General features: G+C 30.6%; 1 protein-coding gene across 4 annotated transcripts in view; it reads right to left on the bottom strand.

Annotated features, from left to right (window-relative positions):
• Positions 1-19851, bottom strand: part of LOC123266880 (protein Wnt-7b-like) — a 43985-nt gene that overhangs the window by 21777 nt on the left and 2357 nt on the right. For 2 of the 4 annotated variants that reach the window (XM_044731326.1, XM_044731328.1), the window contains exon 1: positions 12012-12722. The exons of 1 other annotated variant lie outside the window; for it this stretch is intronic. In XM_044731326.1, coding sequence (XP_044587261.1) covers positions 12012-12088 — 77 coding nt within the window. In that variant the 5' untranslated portion in view covers positions 12089-12722. Of the gene's footprint in view, positions 1-12011; positions 12723-19851 lie in introns of those variants that run through there. One more of the 4 variants, XM_044731325.1, reaches the window with a different exon arrangement.

The raw sequence follows: 19851 nt of genomic DNA, 5'->3' as shown, positions 1-19851 counted from the left end.
TATTTAATGACAAATAAAGAGAGGTATTGAACTAATTTAAAGGCAATATAATATCATAGAAGTCAGCTTAGAGTTTCGCAAAAACAAAAATTAAAAAAAAAACCAGAATCATGATAAATAATAGTGATATAAATAAGCAACTTCCTCTGTTGGTACTCTTATATTTATCAGGAAATATAACTAATAATCCTCATTGAAATCAGCGAAACCTTTCTCTGTTGCGTCAATAAAATAGGTAATTTAATGACCAGCAACAAAAAGGCGTTGTGGCTTGGCAAAAAAAGTAATGTAAAAATGATAATAAAGGTAGGATAGCAAAATCACTCGGCATTATCGGATATCAATATGCAGCCGAGTCCAGAGATTAAGCCAAAGGACACAGACACCACACGGATACCACATGTGTACATAAATTATCAGAATGGAGGAAAGGCTAACTTGCCGGACAACAACCACTATTATTATTATATTCAATAAAGGTGTCCATAAATATGAGCATTAGATGAATGACGAAGCGATAGGGTGGCATAATAAGCCGGGTCAGACCGCCTCCTTCAGCTTAGAAGTACCTGCCTTCTAGTTGAGCTAATATAAGGACATCTCCGTCCCACGAATCAAGATTAACATAAAGATGACACTACTTGGCTTTTAAATTCAAATATCTGGATTATGTATTCAAGTGCAATTCAACAACCTGCTGACAAATTCAACGTTATATTATTAGATGGTGATCTATTATAATGATCCGTATGATCTATTCATGAGGGTAATTATGGAAATTAACAAACGATACCGGATCTCTCGATGGATCCTTCTCAATTTAAAACCCTACGAATTAGACAGATATTGGATTATGATTGTGTCAAGTTAAGTGTTAGATGTGGTTCCTAGATAGGGAGGCGTGGTGGATCTCATGAATAGACCTCCCATACATCAGCCGTCAGCCATCACCCGTCGCTTATTAATAACCTACGTTAAAAGTGTATTAGGCGCTATCTTCCATCTCTTCTATGGGATACTTCTCCAGTTGTTTACTTTTCGACTTTCATTGTGGGAATTCGTTTGCTCTTTTGGCTCCTGTCGGTTCTTTTCGCATGCATTAGTGCCTTTCATACGATGGGGTGATTGAAATTTTCGCTGACAAGTTGACTTATATGATTAAAATCATCGTAAAAATCCAATTTTGCGTTAAAAAAAGCCTTATTTTTTTTCGTAAAATTGTGTTTTTTTTAGTGTTTTGGGATTTTTTTGGGGAAATCGGGTATCGTTGCTAAAAATTCTTATTGCGTTCTTTAGCTCACACTCTGACGAGTAAAATGATATATAATAAGTTGATTTTCATCGCTGAAATCATCAAAAAAATCCTATTTTAAGTTACAAAAGTCTTTATTTTGAGTAAAATCACATTTTTTATAGTTTTTTAAGATTTTTTTGGGAAAATTAGATATCGTTTTCAAAAATTTCTATCGGATCGTTTAGTTCACACTCTGACGAGTAAAATGATATATAATAAGTTGATTTTCGTCGCTGAAATCATTAAAAAAATCCTGTTTTAAGTTATAACATTCTTCTTTTTTCGGAAAATCATCAATTTTCATAGTTTTTTAGGATTAAAGGGAATTAGAGGGTATTAAAAGTACCTACTGAAGTTTTTATAGAATTGATGATCCTGGTGGTTAAGATCACCAATAATTCCTCAACAAAAAATCGAGAATTAATAAACTTAATCAAACCCAAGCCTCTAAATCAAATCGATTATTCTACCCAATAAATAACGAGTCGTTAAAGACAAACCTACAAAATGGCGAAGCCCAGTTGCGAGGGCAAAGGCAATAAGGCGCCAGGCAATATATCTTAAGGCGCCAGAGCTAAGATTTTCGCCACCTACTCCAGTGTCAGGACCCTACTGAGATCTTTATGCATCGAGTTCTCCCACACATACCTGGGCTGTTCCTAGATCCCAAAGATACTGACAACGGCCTGAAGCTGCTAAAGGAGTTGCTAAAAGTATAATGCTAAAAGCTTATGCCTGTTCTGTGGATCCTCGAGGTGAAAAATGATAATTTAGATCTTGACACCTGCCGGTTCCTGAGAGACTCGAGTTTTAACTCGAGGACTAGCCAAACAGATAGCCATGTCATAACAAAATCCTCGATCCTTGATAAATACGTTTAATCCGTTAAACAAACACAAGCCACTTTCGAAGGTTTGTTCTTATTTAGCTTGGCATTCATTGTCGGCGCTTGTGAGCAGAAGCTCATCCGCAATAACCAAGCCAGCTGGTTATCTGAATCTTCGAGAGCACTTGACTTTAGAAGTAAAGAACGAGAATATTTCTCTCAGAGCAGGCGGTTTTATTGATAGTCACGTGACCGCGACAAAGACCACCTGCATGAGGATCAGGCATCAACCATAAAGTCTGAACTCATCCGTCACAGTGTGGATATGTGTCTCGGTTTAATTTCACGCCCTGAGTCACCATCACCAGAATACCGTTTTTATCTCGATGATCATGACTTGTCGTCGTGACAGGATACATTAATGGTTGATGATGGTAGTAAACCTCAACACACACTACACACTGACGGATCTGACGGTCTTAGTTCTTAGGACCACGTATCTTCTGATCACACGTTCAAAACCTCAGACTCTTGACCTCGCCACTATTTTATGCCAAACGCGTCTTCTTAGTCTCTCTCAGCTGGTACGGTAACTGGACCGCGGGCACCTCTTTCTTACTCCGTGACACTGGGAATAACCACAATTACTCCAGAACTTACAGTCCGGCAAATACTGAGTTAACATAACAAGCTGATCCCTATCGCGCCACAAAAAACATCTTAGATCTTGCTGAAATATTCAGAGGGACGCACTCGGTGTAAATTTGCAAGAATTGGAGTGTTTTTTAAGGCCAAGCCTGCCGGTTGTTTCAGAATTTTTTCGAGTGTGCATTGGTGATTGAAATTTTTGCTGACAAGTTTACTTACGTGATCAGAATCATCGAAAAAATCCAATTTTAAGTTAAAAAAGTCTTCTTTTTCGGTAAAATCGTATTTTTTTTTAGTTTTTTAGGATTTTTTGGGGAAAATCGGGTATCTATTTTAAAAATTTTCATTGGATCGTTTAGTTCACACTCTGACGAGTAAAATGATAAATAATAAGTTGATTTTTGTCGCCAAAATCATCAAAAAAATCTAATTTTAAGTTATAAAAGTCTTCTTTGTTCGGAAAATCATCAATTTTCAGAGTTTTTTTAGGATTTTTTCGATGAAATAAATTTTTTTTGAAAAAACTTTCAATTGTACCTTGAAGTAGACAATCTGATGAATAAAATGATCTATAACACATTAAGATCTATAACACGCAAAGCTATATATAGTAATTGTTCTTGAAAGTTTTAATCATTGGCCAAAATTAGCGCCATTAGGTAGCAAGTGGGCATTCCAAAAAAGACCGGTTGAATAATTAAAAGTAAATGACTGTAATTACTCGGTGGAGCCGATTAATAAATAAAAAATCCAATCAAAAAGTAAATTAATAACTATCAATTGAATATACAAAGTTGTTTACGAGATCAACTTATCTTAAGTTATAAAACAGTGCGTTTTGAAAATCCGGTTATTGAGTTTGTCATCTCCACTAATTGGAGTTGAAGAATATTTATGTAAAGCCGGCTGATGGCTCATGGCTCCCGCCCATCGATGGACGTCCAGGAGTCAGCCTTGCAATGACATTTTTTGAGTCTCAGGTTCATTATTGTCGAGTAATTTATTATTTTGGATGTCGGAATTAATTACAGGCACACGTTGACTAAAAGCCACTAATTTATCGTAAACCTTGATGCCCCACAATTCGATCGGTATGGTCTTAGAATATTTATATGAGTGAGGTGTGCGAGGAGAAAACCTCAACTCAACAAATGCTCGTTATTATGACGATACGCTGGAGGTTTATCACCCAGGTGAAACACTTTGCGGTTAACTGATCGTCCAAGAGCGACGTTTATACTTTGCCGGGACTAATTAAAAGGATACCCAGTACGGTGGATCTGATAAGATCGGCATTGACGCCACCGATTACTTCTCCTTCTTTACTTCGGGAATTGAACTCTTCCTAGTTTTAGTTTTTCTGTTATGCTTACATTCGTTTTTTAGTCGTTGGAATGTAGTTACAAGTTAACAGGTGAAGTGGAAAAATTTTCCTGGGCACCTGGCGGGGGCGCCGTTTTTTAGGCATCTGTTTTTTGTTCTCCGTATCGATATATAGGTCATTTTACTCCAAGGAGTGTCTACTTTAAGGTACGAGCAATATTTTTTATAAAAAAAAATTATTTTATAGAAAAAATCCTAAAAAACTTCAAAAAAAGCATGATTATCTGCAAAAAAAGACTTTTAACTTAAAATGGGATTTTTTTTATGATCCTAAGGACAAAAGTCGACTTATTATACACCATTTTATTCGTAAGAATGTATACTTAACATATCTACTAAAAATTTTCATAAAAAAACCCGATTTCCTCAAAAAAATCCTAAAGAAACCATGATTTTCTGCAAAGAAAGACTTTTTTAACTTAAAATGGGATTTTTTTCAACATCCTGTAGACTAAAGTCAACTTACTATACACCATTTTACTCGTAACAGTGTAAGCTTGACGTATCTACAAAAAATTTTCAAAGAAATACCTGATTTCCCAAAAAAAATCCTATAAAACTAAAAAATTCGATGATTTCTGCAAAAAAAGACTTTTGTGACTTGAAATGGGATTTTTTTCAAGATCCAGACGACAAAAGTCAACTTTTTACACGCCATTCTCTTCGCCAGAGTATAAACTTACCAATCCACGAAAAAATTTCAAAAACGATACCTGATTTCCTAAAAAAAATCCTAAAAAAGGATGAACGTCGTCCTTCAGAAAGTTTAACAAAAAACCCGATTCCTGGAAACACTTGACACCCTGAATAATTCATACCTCCTAATTAAGGCCGTGCTCCAAATTTTTTCCCATTGGACCCAATTCGGAATGGCAATATGTCGGGTCATAAAATGCTCCTTAGCCTTGAAATGGTGATCCCCGTTCTCGGTGAATTTCTTAACGGATCGGCAAAAAAAAAAGGAATTAGCAGGTTTCTCTGGGAAAAACATCTCGCATTCTATCCCCCCTGTTTAATCAATTTAAATCGCTTAGCGAGCGGCATGCCTTGTATTTTTTACTTCCTAACTAAAACTGTCCGGCAGAAGATATCCAGTATAAGTAGTACCTCTTTCATTTCAATTGAAACGCTCTCACCATCAGGAGAGCCGGAGATAGAAAGAGAGAGAGACTCTAAATATTTTAATGCCGCTTTGTCCGGTTTTATTTATCCTCTTAATTTCCCAGGTATCTGCGATCCTTCTTGTCTTCTATCCCAACACATTATCAGCATTAGAAGTACATATATTCATTATTTTTACTACTTACAGCACCGCTTTTTACTTCAACCCTCTTTAACCAACTCGTTATTTTAATTGGCAGCTTTTTTCACTGCATTCTTCATATTTTGCAAAACTACCGAATCTTTTCTTCTTCTTCTTCTTTCTCTAGCTCGGTTCCGATTTGTAAGGAGCTTACTGCTCATCAACCGGTAGACGGTAACTAATAATCATCATATATTTCTATTACAACTGGTGAATAGTGTTACCGGTCCGCTCTCCGGGGGGCTGGAGGTTTTTAAAAATATATGGAATTTTATTTTAAAACTTAGAGCTCAAAATTCTGGGTCTAATTTTGAAGATATCGAGAAAGGTTCTTATCAAATTTTTCATTAAATTTAATAAAAAAAAATCATAAAAAACGAAAGTTACTTTCAAATAATGTCATTTTTTTAGCAAATCTTGATTTAGGGAATTTTAATATTACTCTTTAAATTGTTCCCGTGATCAAAACTAAACTTTTTATAGCTCATTTCGTTCGTTAAAATGTCTACTTAAAGGCATATTCATTGATTTTTCTCAAAAAAATTTTTTTCCCCAAAAAAATCCGAAAAAACAAAAGTTACTTGAAAAAAAAATGACATTTTTCGGTAAATTTTACTTTTTAAAATTTTAACATTTCTTTTAAATTGTTCCTGTGGTCGAAAGTAAACTTGTTATAGTTCATTTTATCCGTTGAAATGTCTACTTTGAGATGTACGACCATAAATTTTTTTCGAAAAAATTTAATTCCCCAAAAAAATCCCAAAAAACGAATATCAAATTTCAAAAATGTCATTTTTCCGCCAAACTAACACTATAAACTTTCAAAATACTTTTTTAAAATAATCTATGGGTCAAAAGTACTATTATTATATATCATTTTCTTCGTTAAAATGTCTACTTGAAGGTACAACCATCAATTTTTCTCAAAAAAATTTAATTCCCCAAAAAAATCCCAAAAAACAAAAATCAAATTTAAAAAATGTCATGTTTCGGCTAAACTAACACCATAACCTTTCAAAATACTTTTTTAAAATATTCGAGAGGTCAAAAGTACTATTATTATACGTCAATATTTTCGTTAAAATGTCTCCTTTAAGGTACATTAATTGATTTTTCTAAAAAATATTTAATTCCCCAAAAAAATCCCAAAAAAGCAAAAATCACTTTGTAAAAATCTAAGTATTCAATTAAAAAGATTAACTCAAAATCTCCAGAAAAAACGCAAGCTAAGAATTGGATTGAGCGTAAAATGAAAATTTGGCTAGGCAGGAAGACAAAGTAAAAAGTAAATCGGAAATTAGTATCGCCCCGTGAACATAAGTAATGACTAGATAGTTATTTATTCTCCTTTCTTCAAAGTATATCCGTTCTTAGCTACGTTTATTTCATTTGACTAGTCCTCTTTTCGTCACGGTGACCCAGTGATTTATCTGAGAAATCCAAAGTAAAAGGTAATAGAGTTGTCCGGTGGTCGGTTGGACCGTGAAGATCGAGTAGTAGGAGGAGTTTACTTCTATATATTCTTCTTCATCTATTCATTGAGATCACCCACGAATTATTCCGTGGATCGTGGGAGTCGCAATGTCGAATTTTTAAATTTAAACGATCTGTTTCTCTTTTTTTATTTTTTATTCGGGGAATTAACTTTTTGTTTGCAGGAGAGCAGCTCTTTGGTAGGCCGCTCGTGGGATTTGATGACAGATTGATGACTCTTTAGGTTTAAGAGCTGTCGTTGATACTAAGCCGTTTTATGTAATTGCTTGTAATAACTCTCGAGTTTTGTTTATTTTTTTTTTTGACAATTTTTAAAGTGGATACTCTTTTTTAAGAAATTCTAGATCAAATATTAAAGATACGAAAAAATTATTAGAGACCTTTATTGTAGAAAATTCAATTATTCATATTTCTCATATTTTAGTCAAAATTTGAGCTATATAAATTTCGAAAATAGAATCTCTAAGTAAGGTAAAAGCCCCAATAGATGCTCATGTACCAGTATATGATCACTCCATGTATTTGTATATCTATATTCACAAATATAGATATACAAATACATGGAGTGATCATATACTGGTACATGAGCATCTGTTGGGGCTTTTACCTTACATAATTAAGAAATGACCTTGTATGTTGAGAACTATTGACATTTTTAAAGATATAAGCTCATCCCGATGTTACATTCATCGAGACCTTTCATTTGAGTACCCACATCAACTTTTCATATATTTTATATATTTATATATTTTTATATATTTATATATTTATATATAACAAATTTGTGCAATCGCGCTATGAGTATTCTAGCACAACTAAAAATAAACAATGAAATATTTAGTGAAAGTTTACGTATTAAGCTAGTATCTACTTTAATAATTCCTCTCTTTGATTATTGTTGTGCGGCGTATACGAATACGTCAAACAAATTATTATTAAAGATGCAGCGTAAATTGAATTCATGTGTTAGATTTATCTATAAAGTACCAAAATATGAACATGTTACTCCATATTTCAAAAAGTTAGGTTGGCTAAAGGTTGCAGCGAGAAGAGACTATTTCATTGCTTGTCTGTTTTATAAGGAAATTCGACTAAATTATCGGCAGCTATTCGGCTCAAAACTAGACTTTTTGCCTGTAGCACTGCGTAGAGGTGATGTCCGACAAGACTATCTTCGTATACCGAAGGCTAATTGTGTCATGTATGATAATTCATTCTTAATTCATGGCATACGTATCTGGAATGCACTGCCAGCTGAGACTATGGCTGTAGATAATTTGGTTGAATTTAAAAATGCTTGCTTCAATCACTTTTTTGAACATGACAATTAACAATTGCAATCTTTATTTTGGATCGTATTTAAATATTTTTTCTTGTAGAATTATTATGACTTTAAATTAAGTTATTTGTTTGTATTAAATAATCTATTTGGATTTTATAACATTTGAAATTAAATCTAATTGTAAACCCTTAATTAGTTAAGTAATCTTGTAACCTATGTAAACCAATGTAATTTAAATATTGATGGCTTTGAGGGAGCTTAGGTTCCAGAGCCAAATAAATTTTTTATCTATCTATCTATATATATATATGTATATATGAAAAATATATAAAAAATGCATGTAGGTACTTAAATAAAAGGTCTCGATGAGTGTAACATCGAAATGAGTTTATATCTAAAAAAATGTCAATAATTAACAAATGACCTTGTATTTTGTGAACTATTGAAATTTTTAAAGATATAAGCTCACTCCAACATTATACTCATAAAGACCTTTCATTTGAGTACCCACATCAATTTTTCATATATTTTATATATGTATATATATATATATATATATATATATATATATATATATATATATATATATATATATATATATATATATATATATATATATATGTATATATGACAAATATATCAAAAATGCATGTGGGTACTCAAATGAAAGCTCTTGATGAGTGTAACCTCGGGATGAGCTTATATCTTGAAAATATATATAAGTATATGAAAAATATTTTTTTCTCATATTTTAGTCATAATTTGAACTATATAAATTTTTTAAAAAATTTTATTTAAAAAAAATTTTTCTTTTACATTTATAATTCAAATTTTTGGGTTAAATATTGAAAATATAAGAAATTTTGAAATGAAAATTAAAGAAATAAGGTTAGTTAAAAATAAATTATTACGTTTTTAATAAAGAATTTTTTAATTGGAAATAAACCTTTGAATAATTAAAATTCTTTAAGAATCTAAAAGTAAAATGTCATTTGCAACATATGTCAAAAGTGATTTGTACATAAATAAAAGAGATTTACTGGTATGTACAATAACAAAGATTTATTGGTGACACTGATGACTTATTTAATAAAAATAGTGTCTAAGTCAAAAGAGTAATAGATCGGAGATCCGTGATCTTGGCTGAGGACTTTCGATAAAAGCGATTAAGAAATTTATAGACAGATCTTGTAAGATTATAAGCCGTCGAGTTTAGACGCAGATTAAGACTGAACTATAATAATAAAAAGGAAGCAAGAGGGAACGATCAGCTTCAGGTTCAGTATACTTATATATGTATCTGGCCTGAGGCCGTGAAATCAGATCCAGTATCACCCAAGTAAAGCTAAGAGTAGGAGACACTTTGTGTTTGGCATACACTCGCCACGCACCGTACCACGCTCCGGTCCATGTTCATTTTTTTAAAATCCAAATAAAACATTCATGTCATGTCAATAAATTTAAGGTTTTGTTTCCGCCAGAGTGCTATTGTCCAATAGATCGTGGGAAAGTCAATACTAAGAGGACCGAAATTATTTGCAAACTTTCGTGATGTTTATTGTGGAGAAATAAAATTTTAATAACGATTTTTTCTATGAATTAAATTTTTTTGAGAAAAATCAATGAATGTTCCTTGGAGTCGACATTTCAACGAATAAAATAAGCTATAAAAAACTTACTTTTGACCACGGGAACAATTAATAAAAAAATGTCAAAATTTTAAAAAGTAAAATTTACCGAAAAAAGACATTTTTAAAGTAACTTTTTTTTTTGGGATTTTTTTGGGGAAAAAATTTTTTTTGATGAAAATCAATGAATGTACCTTAAAGTAGATATTTCAACAAATAAAATAAGCTATTATAAAACTATTTTTGATCTTGGAAACAATTAAAAAAAAATTATTGAATTTTGAAAACTTCGTTTTTTTCCGAAATTAAGATTTTTTTGAAAGTAACTTGCTTATTTTAGAATCTTTTTGATGAAAAAAATTTTTCTCGATAAAATCAATGGTTGGAATTTAAAGTAGATGTTTTAAGGAAGATAATAAGCTATCAAAAGTTTAATTTTGACCACGGGAACAATTTAAAAAATAATAATAAAATTTTACAAAGTAAAATTTTGCCGAAAAATGACATTTTTTTAAAGTAACTTTTTTTTTTTGGGATTTTTTTGGGAAAAAAATTTTTTTTGATTAAAATCAATGAATTTATCTTAAAGTAGACATTTCAACGAACAAAATGAGCTATAAAAAGTTTAATTTTTATGGTGATTAAAAAAAAATAATTTTTGTTATTTTTTTCAATTAGAAACTTAAAATCTAAAATCAATCGAAAAAACTCGAATATTACTTAGGTCTGGACATGAGCCATAAGAACAAAATAAAATAGCATGAGGGATCCGACGGAAACGCTGTTTGCGGATTTATGAGCCCTCTCGGATCAGGAATATGGAGCCGTAGCCCCGGGGGATGCTCGGGAATTTAAAGTTTAAAGGATCGGGATAAAAAGGCTTGAGAGTCTCGCAATTAGGTCCTTAGGTCCATGGTATCCGTCTTAAGTCTTAACCGTCTCCGGACATGGGACCACCTCGCTCGACATCTCGTTTCGGAGGCCACGACATTTCGCCAAAGAAATTGGAGATCGATCGGCAGATACCGGTCTCTTTCTCTTCCTCTCTCTCGCGGATTTCTCGCTCAGTTTAGTTCGGCGATCTTTCAAATGAGAACGATTCATTCCAAATGCTCCTTGATTCTCATTGGAATCCATTGCGTAAGTTATTCTCTTCTCAGCAAAAAAATATACCCGATCAATTCTCCACCAGCTATTTATCTCACAGTTTTTACATCACCAATTAATGCTCCTCTAATTGATGGAATTAAAATTTATTCGATAATTGCCTGTTGCTCCTCCTTCCTGATTTACATTTTTATTCATCTGATAATATCAATGTTTTTTTATCTAATTTTTGTCGAAAAATAAACTTGTTATGTCATTTTGTTCCTTCAAACCTCTACTTTAAGTCGCATTCATTGATTTTAATAAAAAAAATTCAATTCAGTAAAAAAATCATAAAAAAACGAAAGTTACTTTCAAATAATGTCATTTTTTAGCAAATCTTGATTTTTAGAATTTTAATGTCACTTTTTAAATTGTTCCCGTGGTAAGAATTAAACTTGTTATAGCTCATTTTATTTATTGAAATGTCTACTTTGAGATACATTCATTGATTTTTCTGAAAAAAATTTTATTCATTGAAAAAATCCTAAAAAATCAAAACAACTCAAGAAAACTGTGATATTTTGCCAAAAATGGAGTGTTTTCATTTTCAATCTTTAATTTTTTTACTTTCCGGGCATCAAAATTCAACTTGTTATAGCTCATTCTATTCGTTAAAATGTCTACTTTAAAGTACATTCAACATTTTTTCTCAAAAAAATTTAATTCCCCAAAAAAATCCCAAAAAACGAATATCAAATTTCAAAAATGTCATTTTTCCGCCAAACTAACACTATAAACTTTCAAAATACTTTTTTAAAATATTCTACGTGTCAAAAGTACTATTATCATACGTCATTTTCTTTGTTGAAATGTCTACTTTAAAGTACATCAATTGCTTTTTCTAAAAAAAATTTTCTTCCCCAAAAAAATCCCAAAAAACAAAAATCACTTTAAAAAATTCAAAAAATTTTTCAAAAAAATCAACATAAACTCTATCTAGATCTTCACAATATTTTTTTTTTTCAACTAATCTCTTAATTACCCAAATAAAAATTCCACAATACCTGGTCTGATCCGGGCCCTGAGCAAGCCCAATAATTAAAAGGGCAATCGCGATCACCGCGATGTCACCGCGACGCATCTCTTACATCACAATCACAATCAATTAATGATTTCATCAAACAATTTTGTTGGTATTATCCCGTTCCACAAGCAAAAAAAAACAAACAATAATTAAAATAATTAACGAACAAGAACGTCCGCGCACAAAGGACTCGAGTAAATAATTATTCTACCGGTGGAATGTTTTGAAAGTTGGAAAATACGCAACACATATTTATCGCTGCACCGTTTTATTGATTAGATCCATTAAAAACAGAAACACTAATTGATTTAACTACTATTTATAAAATTCCTCCTCATTTTTAACCACTTAATCTTTCACTTAATTAACTCCATATCGTCGAGCCAATCAAAAAATTTAGATTTTTATTCACTGTATTGCTTTCAAAATTTTATATTAATTTTTTTTCAATCCTTCTTTCCTTCCTCTACACGTGCATTTTTAAAATTTTTTTTTTCCGACAACCCTTTCTTAAAAAAAATCCTAATTTATCACAACACTTTTCTCAATTTTGCAATTTTCGGGAAAATTTTTAAATAAATAAAAAAAATTTTAATAGTAAGATCGGCAGATTTGGGATGTTCACGCGGAGAGTTTAACGGGCGCATGGAAGAGAACGGTGCGTTTGGACGACTGGAGGCTTCACTCAGGACTGGCCCGCCGGCCACCTATACTACACACTATATTACTATATAGAATATACCTTTGGCTTTGGGATCGTATTATATATCTGTATCGTACCGGGTCCGAACAAACCACTCTCCTATCCTCTTACTTACATCACATCACTATAAAGATACTTTACGCGGCGTGTAATTCTCCAGCTGATATATCTGGACACATTTTTAATAATTATTTTATTCCGAAAATTTTTTCATTGATTTCTAACCGAGTTACGGCGCAAGACTGACGTACAGGTAGATAATTGTTCGGTTATCTTTTATTGCTAGGTATATTTTTATATTATGGTAGACCATATTGTTTCTTGATAACTGTTAACCTAGGATTTGTGTGTTTGCTTAGATAATACCGGAAAAATTTTAATTCATTTATCATAAATGAAATTTTAAAACAGAGTTACTTTAAATTGGTCAAAAATTTACAATTAAAAATTTTGAATTTCACGAAATTTTTTAAATTTTGACCTCTACAAAAAAGGTCTTTGTCAATTTTGTCGCTTTCTTTTTCTAAAATTTGAATATTAACTCTATTTTTGAACTGTTAATAACGAATTTTTGGGGTAGTGGTAGTAATTTTTAGGATTTTTTCTATGAATAAAATTTTTTTAAGAAAAATCAATGAATGTATCTTAAAGTAGACATTTTAACGAAGAAAATAAGCTATAAAAAGTTCACTTTTAACCACAGGAACAATTTAAACAACAATATTAAAATTTGAAAATATAAAATTTTGCGAAAAATTACATTTTTTGAAATTAACTTTTGTTTTTTGGGATTTTTTTGGAGAAAAAAATTTTTTTGATTAAAATCAATTAATGTAGCTTAAAGTACACATTTCAACGAACAAAATAAGCTATAAAAAGTTTACATTCGACCACGGGAAAAATTAAAAAAAAAATATTAAAATTTTAAAATGTAAAATTTGCCGAAAAATGACATTTTCTAAAAGTAACTTTAGTTTTTTGAGATTTTTTTGGGGAAGGAAATTTTTTTGATAAAAATCAATGAATGTATCTTAAAAAAGACATACCAACGAAAAAAATGAGCTATAAAAAGTTTAGTTTCGACCACGGAAACAATTAAAAAAAAAAAAAATATTAAAATTAAAAAATGTAAAATTTTCGGAAAAATGACATTTTTTTAATGTAACTTTAGTTTTTTGGGATTTTTTTGGAGAATGAAATTTTTTTGATAAAAATCAATGAATGTTGCTTAAAGTAGATATTTCAACGAATAAAATAAGCTATGATAATAGTAATTTTGATCTTGGGAATAATTAAAAAAAAATTGTTCAATTTTGAAAACTTCATTTTTTAACCGAAATTTTGATTTTTTTAAAAGTATCTCAGTTATTTTAGGATTTTTTTAATGTAAAAAAATTTTTCGATAAATCAACGACTTTACCTTAAAGTTGACATTTAAAAAAAGAGAATGGGCTATTATCAGTTTAATTTTAACCCCGGGAACAATTTAAAAAATTTATCTTTGATAGTTCACTAAGAATTTAAAATTAAAATTTTTGAAATGAGTTTGAAGGTAAAAAAATTTATTAAGACATTTTCAGGCTGAAGTTAAAATAAAAAAAAAGATCCAAGGCCAAATGTGGAAAATAGAAAATTAAAAAAGTAAACAGTGACGGAATTTAAAAAGGTTTGATTGAGGAAGTCTTTATTTATATTTTTGAAAAATCAAACAAATTCCGGTTTTGTGTAAAGAAATCATGTGGATACTAGATAAATAAAATAAAAATAAAAGAGAAAGATGATATGACAGTCAGTGGGTCATCGGACGGTTTATATAATTCAAAAAACCTGAGTTGTTACATTTATTTTCCCAGGATTGTGATTCGCGGTAAATAAATGCAATGACGGGAACGAATGGCGGCCCCGGGGTGTCTAATAAATAAAATGATAATAATAAATAAATTAATAAACGAATGAGAACGGGAATGAATGAATGATAAGAGAAGAAAAAACCCTGTTATTTATGTGGCTATAAAGCACAAAGCCTTAACGTTTAAGATTGAAATACAAACCTTTGCTTGTGTCTGTACTATTGATATCCCGACATCCAGGAGGAATACTTTTTACCGACGAGCATCCACCCGCGAATGAATCATCCTCGATGATAGCGATCGAATTCGACCGACCGTAGTATCAGTCATCAGCCCGTGGGTGATTACTAACTGGAGTACCAGATAAATTATTTACTTTTACTTTGATTTTACATGTTAAAAATAACAATAAAAATTTTACCCGATTGAAGGATCGATCCTAGATCCTTCAAGCATTAAGTTTAAAGGTCCAGCCATTGATTTTATCAAAAAAAATTTTTTACATAAAAAAAATCCAAAATTTAAAAAATTACTTCAGAAAAATCAAAATTCCGGTAAAAAAATGAAGTTTTTTAAATTTAATGATTTTTTTTCAATTGTTCTCGTGATCAAAAGTACTTTTGTTATAGATCATTATGATCGTTAAAATGTCTACTTTAAGGAACAGTCATTGACTTTAGTAAAAAAAATTTTGCTCATAGAAAAAATCCTAAAAAACTAAAGTTACTTCAAAAAAATCAAAATTTCGGTAAAAAAATCAAGTTTTTTAAATTTAATAATTTTTTTCAAATTGTTTCCATGATCAAAAATACTTTTATTATAGCTTATTTTATTCGTTGAAATGTCGTCTCTAAGGTACATTCATTAATTTTTGTCAAAAAAAATTTGTTTCTCAAAAAAATCCCAAAAAACTAAAGTTACTTAAAAAAAATTGCATATTTCTACAAAAATGATGTTTTTAAAATTCAATACTGATCTTTTTAAAGTTGCCGTGATCAAAAATCCTTTTATTATAGGTCATTTTGTTCGTTGAGATGTCTACTATAAGATCCATCCATTTATTTCAGCGAAAAAAATTTTGTTCATTAAAAAAATCCCATAAAATCCTCTCCCCGAAACAATTTTCAAACCTTCACTCAAATTAACTTATCAAACTCTTTTTTACCTTCTATCTGCCAGCTTAGCTTATCAATAGATCTAAAAATGTCCATCTAGCTCCTCGAAGCACGGAAAACCTATTAACACAACCGTCAAACCGTTAGCTGAAATCGAAATTCAAAAATGTCTGTCTCATACGTCTCTATATTGAATAGCAACCCCGCCATTAGCTTATAATTAAATTATAGAGCAGCCATATGGTGCATATGCTCGATCCTTTCATCCATTGACATCCGAGCATAATAATTACCAAAATTAATAATAAATTCAGTGAAATGCGATACCCTTTTTTGCTTTCTCACTCCTTAAAAACTTAACCGGCAATAAATAACCAGTGGAACATATCTCGATTTAAATGCCGATAATTTATTATTACCGGAGTTTTAAAATAATGACGAGTATAAAGAGATATAGAGCTAACTGGGATTATTTTATTTTATTTTATTTACACTCTGGTTATTCATGTCGATATTGTTAACTCGGTTCATTTAAATGGACGTACAACGTACAAGTTAAAAGTTAAGAGAATTAACGTCGTTCAATACAACGATCCAACAAAGCGAGATATATTTAATATATACTTATATTATACATGTATGTGGAACTTGAAACTCAAACTGGTGCTGTGATGTATGTATACGCTCGTATGTACTCCATTTCCCCCTGCCTCCGCCCCCTATCCTCGATTTTTTATTCCAATTGCGGGAACAAATAACAGGAATCGTGTCTCGTTGCGCAGGATCGCCAAATGCCGTAGTATGCAACTCTATATTTATTTATTTATTATTTACACATAACATTCATTTTTATATGGTTTTTAACCCAACTTTTAATCATTTATTCTCGTTCAAAAGGTTTTTAAGTTTGTATCAAGAACGCCGATGTGTAGATGTGTGATCTCAAACACAAAAGATACCTCCGGTTGATGTTGATTAAAAACTATATTTCCAACCTCTTGATTACCGGATGATTACGCAATCATTTTTATGATTCTGACTCATCTGATATTATATCGTTAATTTATTTAGCTTCCAGGAATTTATACCTCGCAAGTTTTCTTTGTTTTGGTGAGGTTTTATAATTGAAAAGGGTAAAAAACATTTAGTAAGGTGCGAAATTAGAAAAGGATGGATTTTTAGTTTGGGGAGCTTGAGTTTTGAATTACGATTTTTTTATTGTTTCCGTGGTTTAAAATAATGTTATTATAGGTCATTTTGTTCGTTAGAATGTCTACTTTAAGGTACAATCATTGATATTGATGAAAAAAATTTTATTCATTAAAAAAATCCCAAAAAAAAAAGCTAGGTTCGAAAAACGGCAAATTTTGGGAAAAAGTTACTTTTTTAATTTTCAATGATTTTTTTTTTTTAATATTTCCGTGGTTAAAAATAAAGTTATAATAGGTAATTTTGTTCGTTAGAATGTCTACTTTGAGGTACTACCGTTGATTGTAATAAAAAAAATTTTACTCCTCGAAAAAATCCTGAAAAAAGAAAGCTAGGTTCGAAAAATAGCGAATTTTGAGAAAAAGTTACTTTTTGAATTTTCAATAATTTTTTTTTAAATGTTTCCGTGGTTGAAAATAAAGTTATGATAGGTCATTTTGTTCGTTAAAATGTCTACTTTAAGGTGCAATCATTGATATTGATGAAAAAAATTTAATTCATCAAAAAAATCCCAAAAAACAAAAGTTAGGTTAAAAAAATAGCGAATTTTGGGAAAAATTTACTTTTTCAATTTTCAATAATTTTTTTCTTAATATTCCCGTGGTTGAAAATAAAGTTATTATAGGTCATTTTATTCGTAAGAATGTCTACTTTAAGGTACAACCATAGATTTAAATCAAAAAATTCCAAATTTAATTAAAATTGATACATACAAATTTTAAATATTTTTTATCAAATTGTTCCGGTGGTCAAAATTAATTTTATTATAGCTCATTTTACTCGTTGAAATATCTACTTTCAAACAAAACAACGTATTTTCCAAACAAACCATAAACTTCCCAAAAAAATCCCATAAAACCGTGTTATCCACGACATTGCTTCAAAAACAGTTAAAGCAAACAATAAATATTTGGAGTTTTTATTATCAATAAAATTCCTTGCTGACCGTCACCTTCAACCTAAACCTTTTTTATTTGTTTCATCACGTCTTACTCGGGTGGATGGTGGACGGAGGAGGATGAGTGCTTACAGCCCGCCGTGAATTTCCGAGTTACGATTATCCTGCACACACCCGGTTTAATGTTTAATGGGACGTTATTAGCTTTATGATTGCGTTATTTATACGTCAGCCAATTACAGGGCTTTATGAACCTCTGGGCAGTAAAAATGTTAGACTGCAATATTTAAACTCTTTAAATTTTCCTTAATACCGTCCATAAAATGTTTCAATGTACCAGCAATTTTTTTTATGATTAAAATTTTCAACATTGATAAAAAAAATGATGAAGAAATCGGAGAGACAGATTCGCGAGTTGGACACAGTTTATTTGTCTGGTCCAGAGATACTCGAGAGGGTCTTCATTTCTAGATGATGACATAAAAAGGAAGGAAAATAAAAGAGAAGAGAGTTAGAGAGCCGAGAGATTACCCGAATCTTTTGTATCTTGAGCCGAAGCAACAATACCGTATTAGGCTGTAACAGGCTAGTAGCCCTTGTAGAATGCTCCATTGTAAGTGGGAAACATCTGCCAGTAATACAAACTGCTAATAAAAACATGAGAAAAAACGAAAAAACAGTTTAGAGTTAAACAGGAAGGAACACCATAATAGAGTATTTCTGTACTTTTTACTTTCAAGTTTTTGGTTTTTAGTTGTCATGTACACAAGTTTCATTTGTTTTATCCTTTACTTTTATCTCGGAGATGTTTGCTTTTTATTTTATTACTTTAAATACACACATTTTTCTTCGGATTCGACGTGCCGCTGATAACTTACCCGGGACTAAATAACTCACGATTAATAAATACTATCAGGTTTAAGACTCTATTAGTGAATTTTTTAATAAACAACTTTTGTTTTTTAGGAAAAAAATTTTTTTTTATTAAATCAATTAATGTTATCTTAAGTACACATCTTGATGAATAAAATGACCTATAAAAAGTTTAATTTGAACAACCAGAAAAATTTAAAAAATTAGAATAGCCAAATTTGCCGAAATTCGGTATTTTTTGTTAGTAACTTCAGTTTTTTGGGATTTTTTTTATGAATAAAATTTTTTTCATTTAAACCAATGGTTGTACTTTATAATAGACATCTCAACAAAAGAAATAAGCTATAATAAAAGAATTTTTGATCACGCAAACCCTAAAAAGATCAGCATTGAATTTTAAAAACATCATTTTTGCACAAATATGCAATTTTTTTTAAGTAACTTTTGTTTTTTGGGATTTTTTTTTATGAATAAAATTTTTTTCATTTAAACCAATGGTTGTACTTAAAAATAGACATCTCAACGAAAAAAATGAGCTATAATAAAAGAATTTTTGATCACGGAAACCCTAAAAAGATCAGCATTGAATTTTAAAAATATCATTTTTGCAGAAATATGCAATTTTTTTTAAGTAACTTTCGTTTTTTGGGATTTTTTTGAGGAAAACAATTTTTTTAATAAGAATCAATGGTTGTACCTTAAAGTAGACATCTCAACGAAAAAAATGAGCTATAATAAAAGAATTTTTGATCACGGAAACCTTAAAAAGATCAGTATTGAATTTTAAAAACATCATTTTTGCAGAAATATGCAATTTTTTTTAAGTAACTTTCGTTTTTTGGGATTTTTTCAAGGAAAAAAATTTTTTTAATAAGAATAAATGGTTGTACCTTAAAGTAGACATCTCAACGAGTAAAATGAGCTATAGCAAACTTAAAAAATAAAAAGGATGTCCTGAAGGGAATCAAATGGCGCCTACATACCCTGTTTGAGAGTTTAAACTAGTGAGATGTGAACTTCTAACTGATTGCTCTATTGGGATGGGAAGAGATATATCTGCATAACATAGTAGACTCCGATTAAAGATGCGGAGAGTGATTGGCCGGTATCTTATCTGCGTGGGATGGCTCTGTTTAATAGGAAGAAAGAGTTTGAGTAGTTAAACTGCACCG

The sequence above is a fragment of the Cotesia glomerata genome, linkage group LG6, assembly GCF_020080835.1.
Source record: "Cotesia glomerata isolate CgM1 linkage group LG6, MPM_Cglom_v2.3, whole genome shotgun sequence".
NCBI lineage: Eukaryota > Metazoa > Arthropoda > Insecta > Hymenoptera > Braconidae > Cotesia > Cotesia glomerata.
This window is presented reverse-complemented; position numbering and strand designations above follow the sequence as displayed.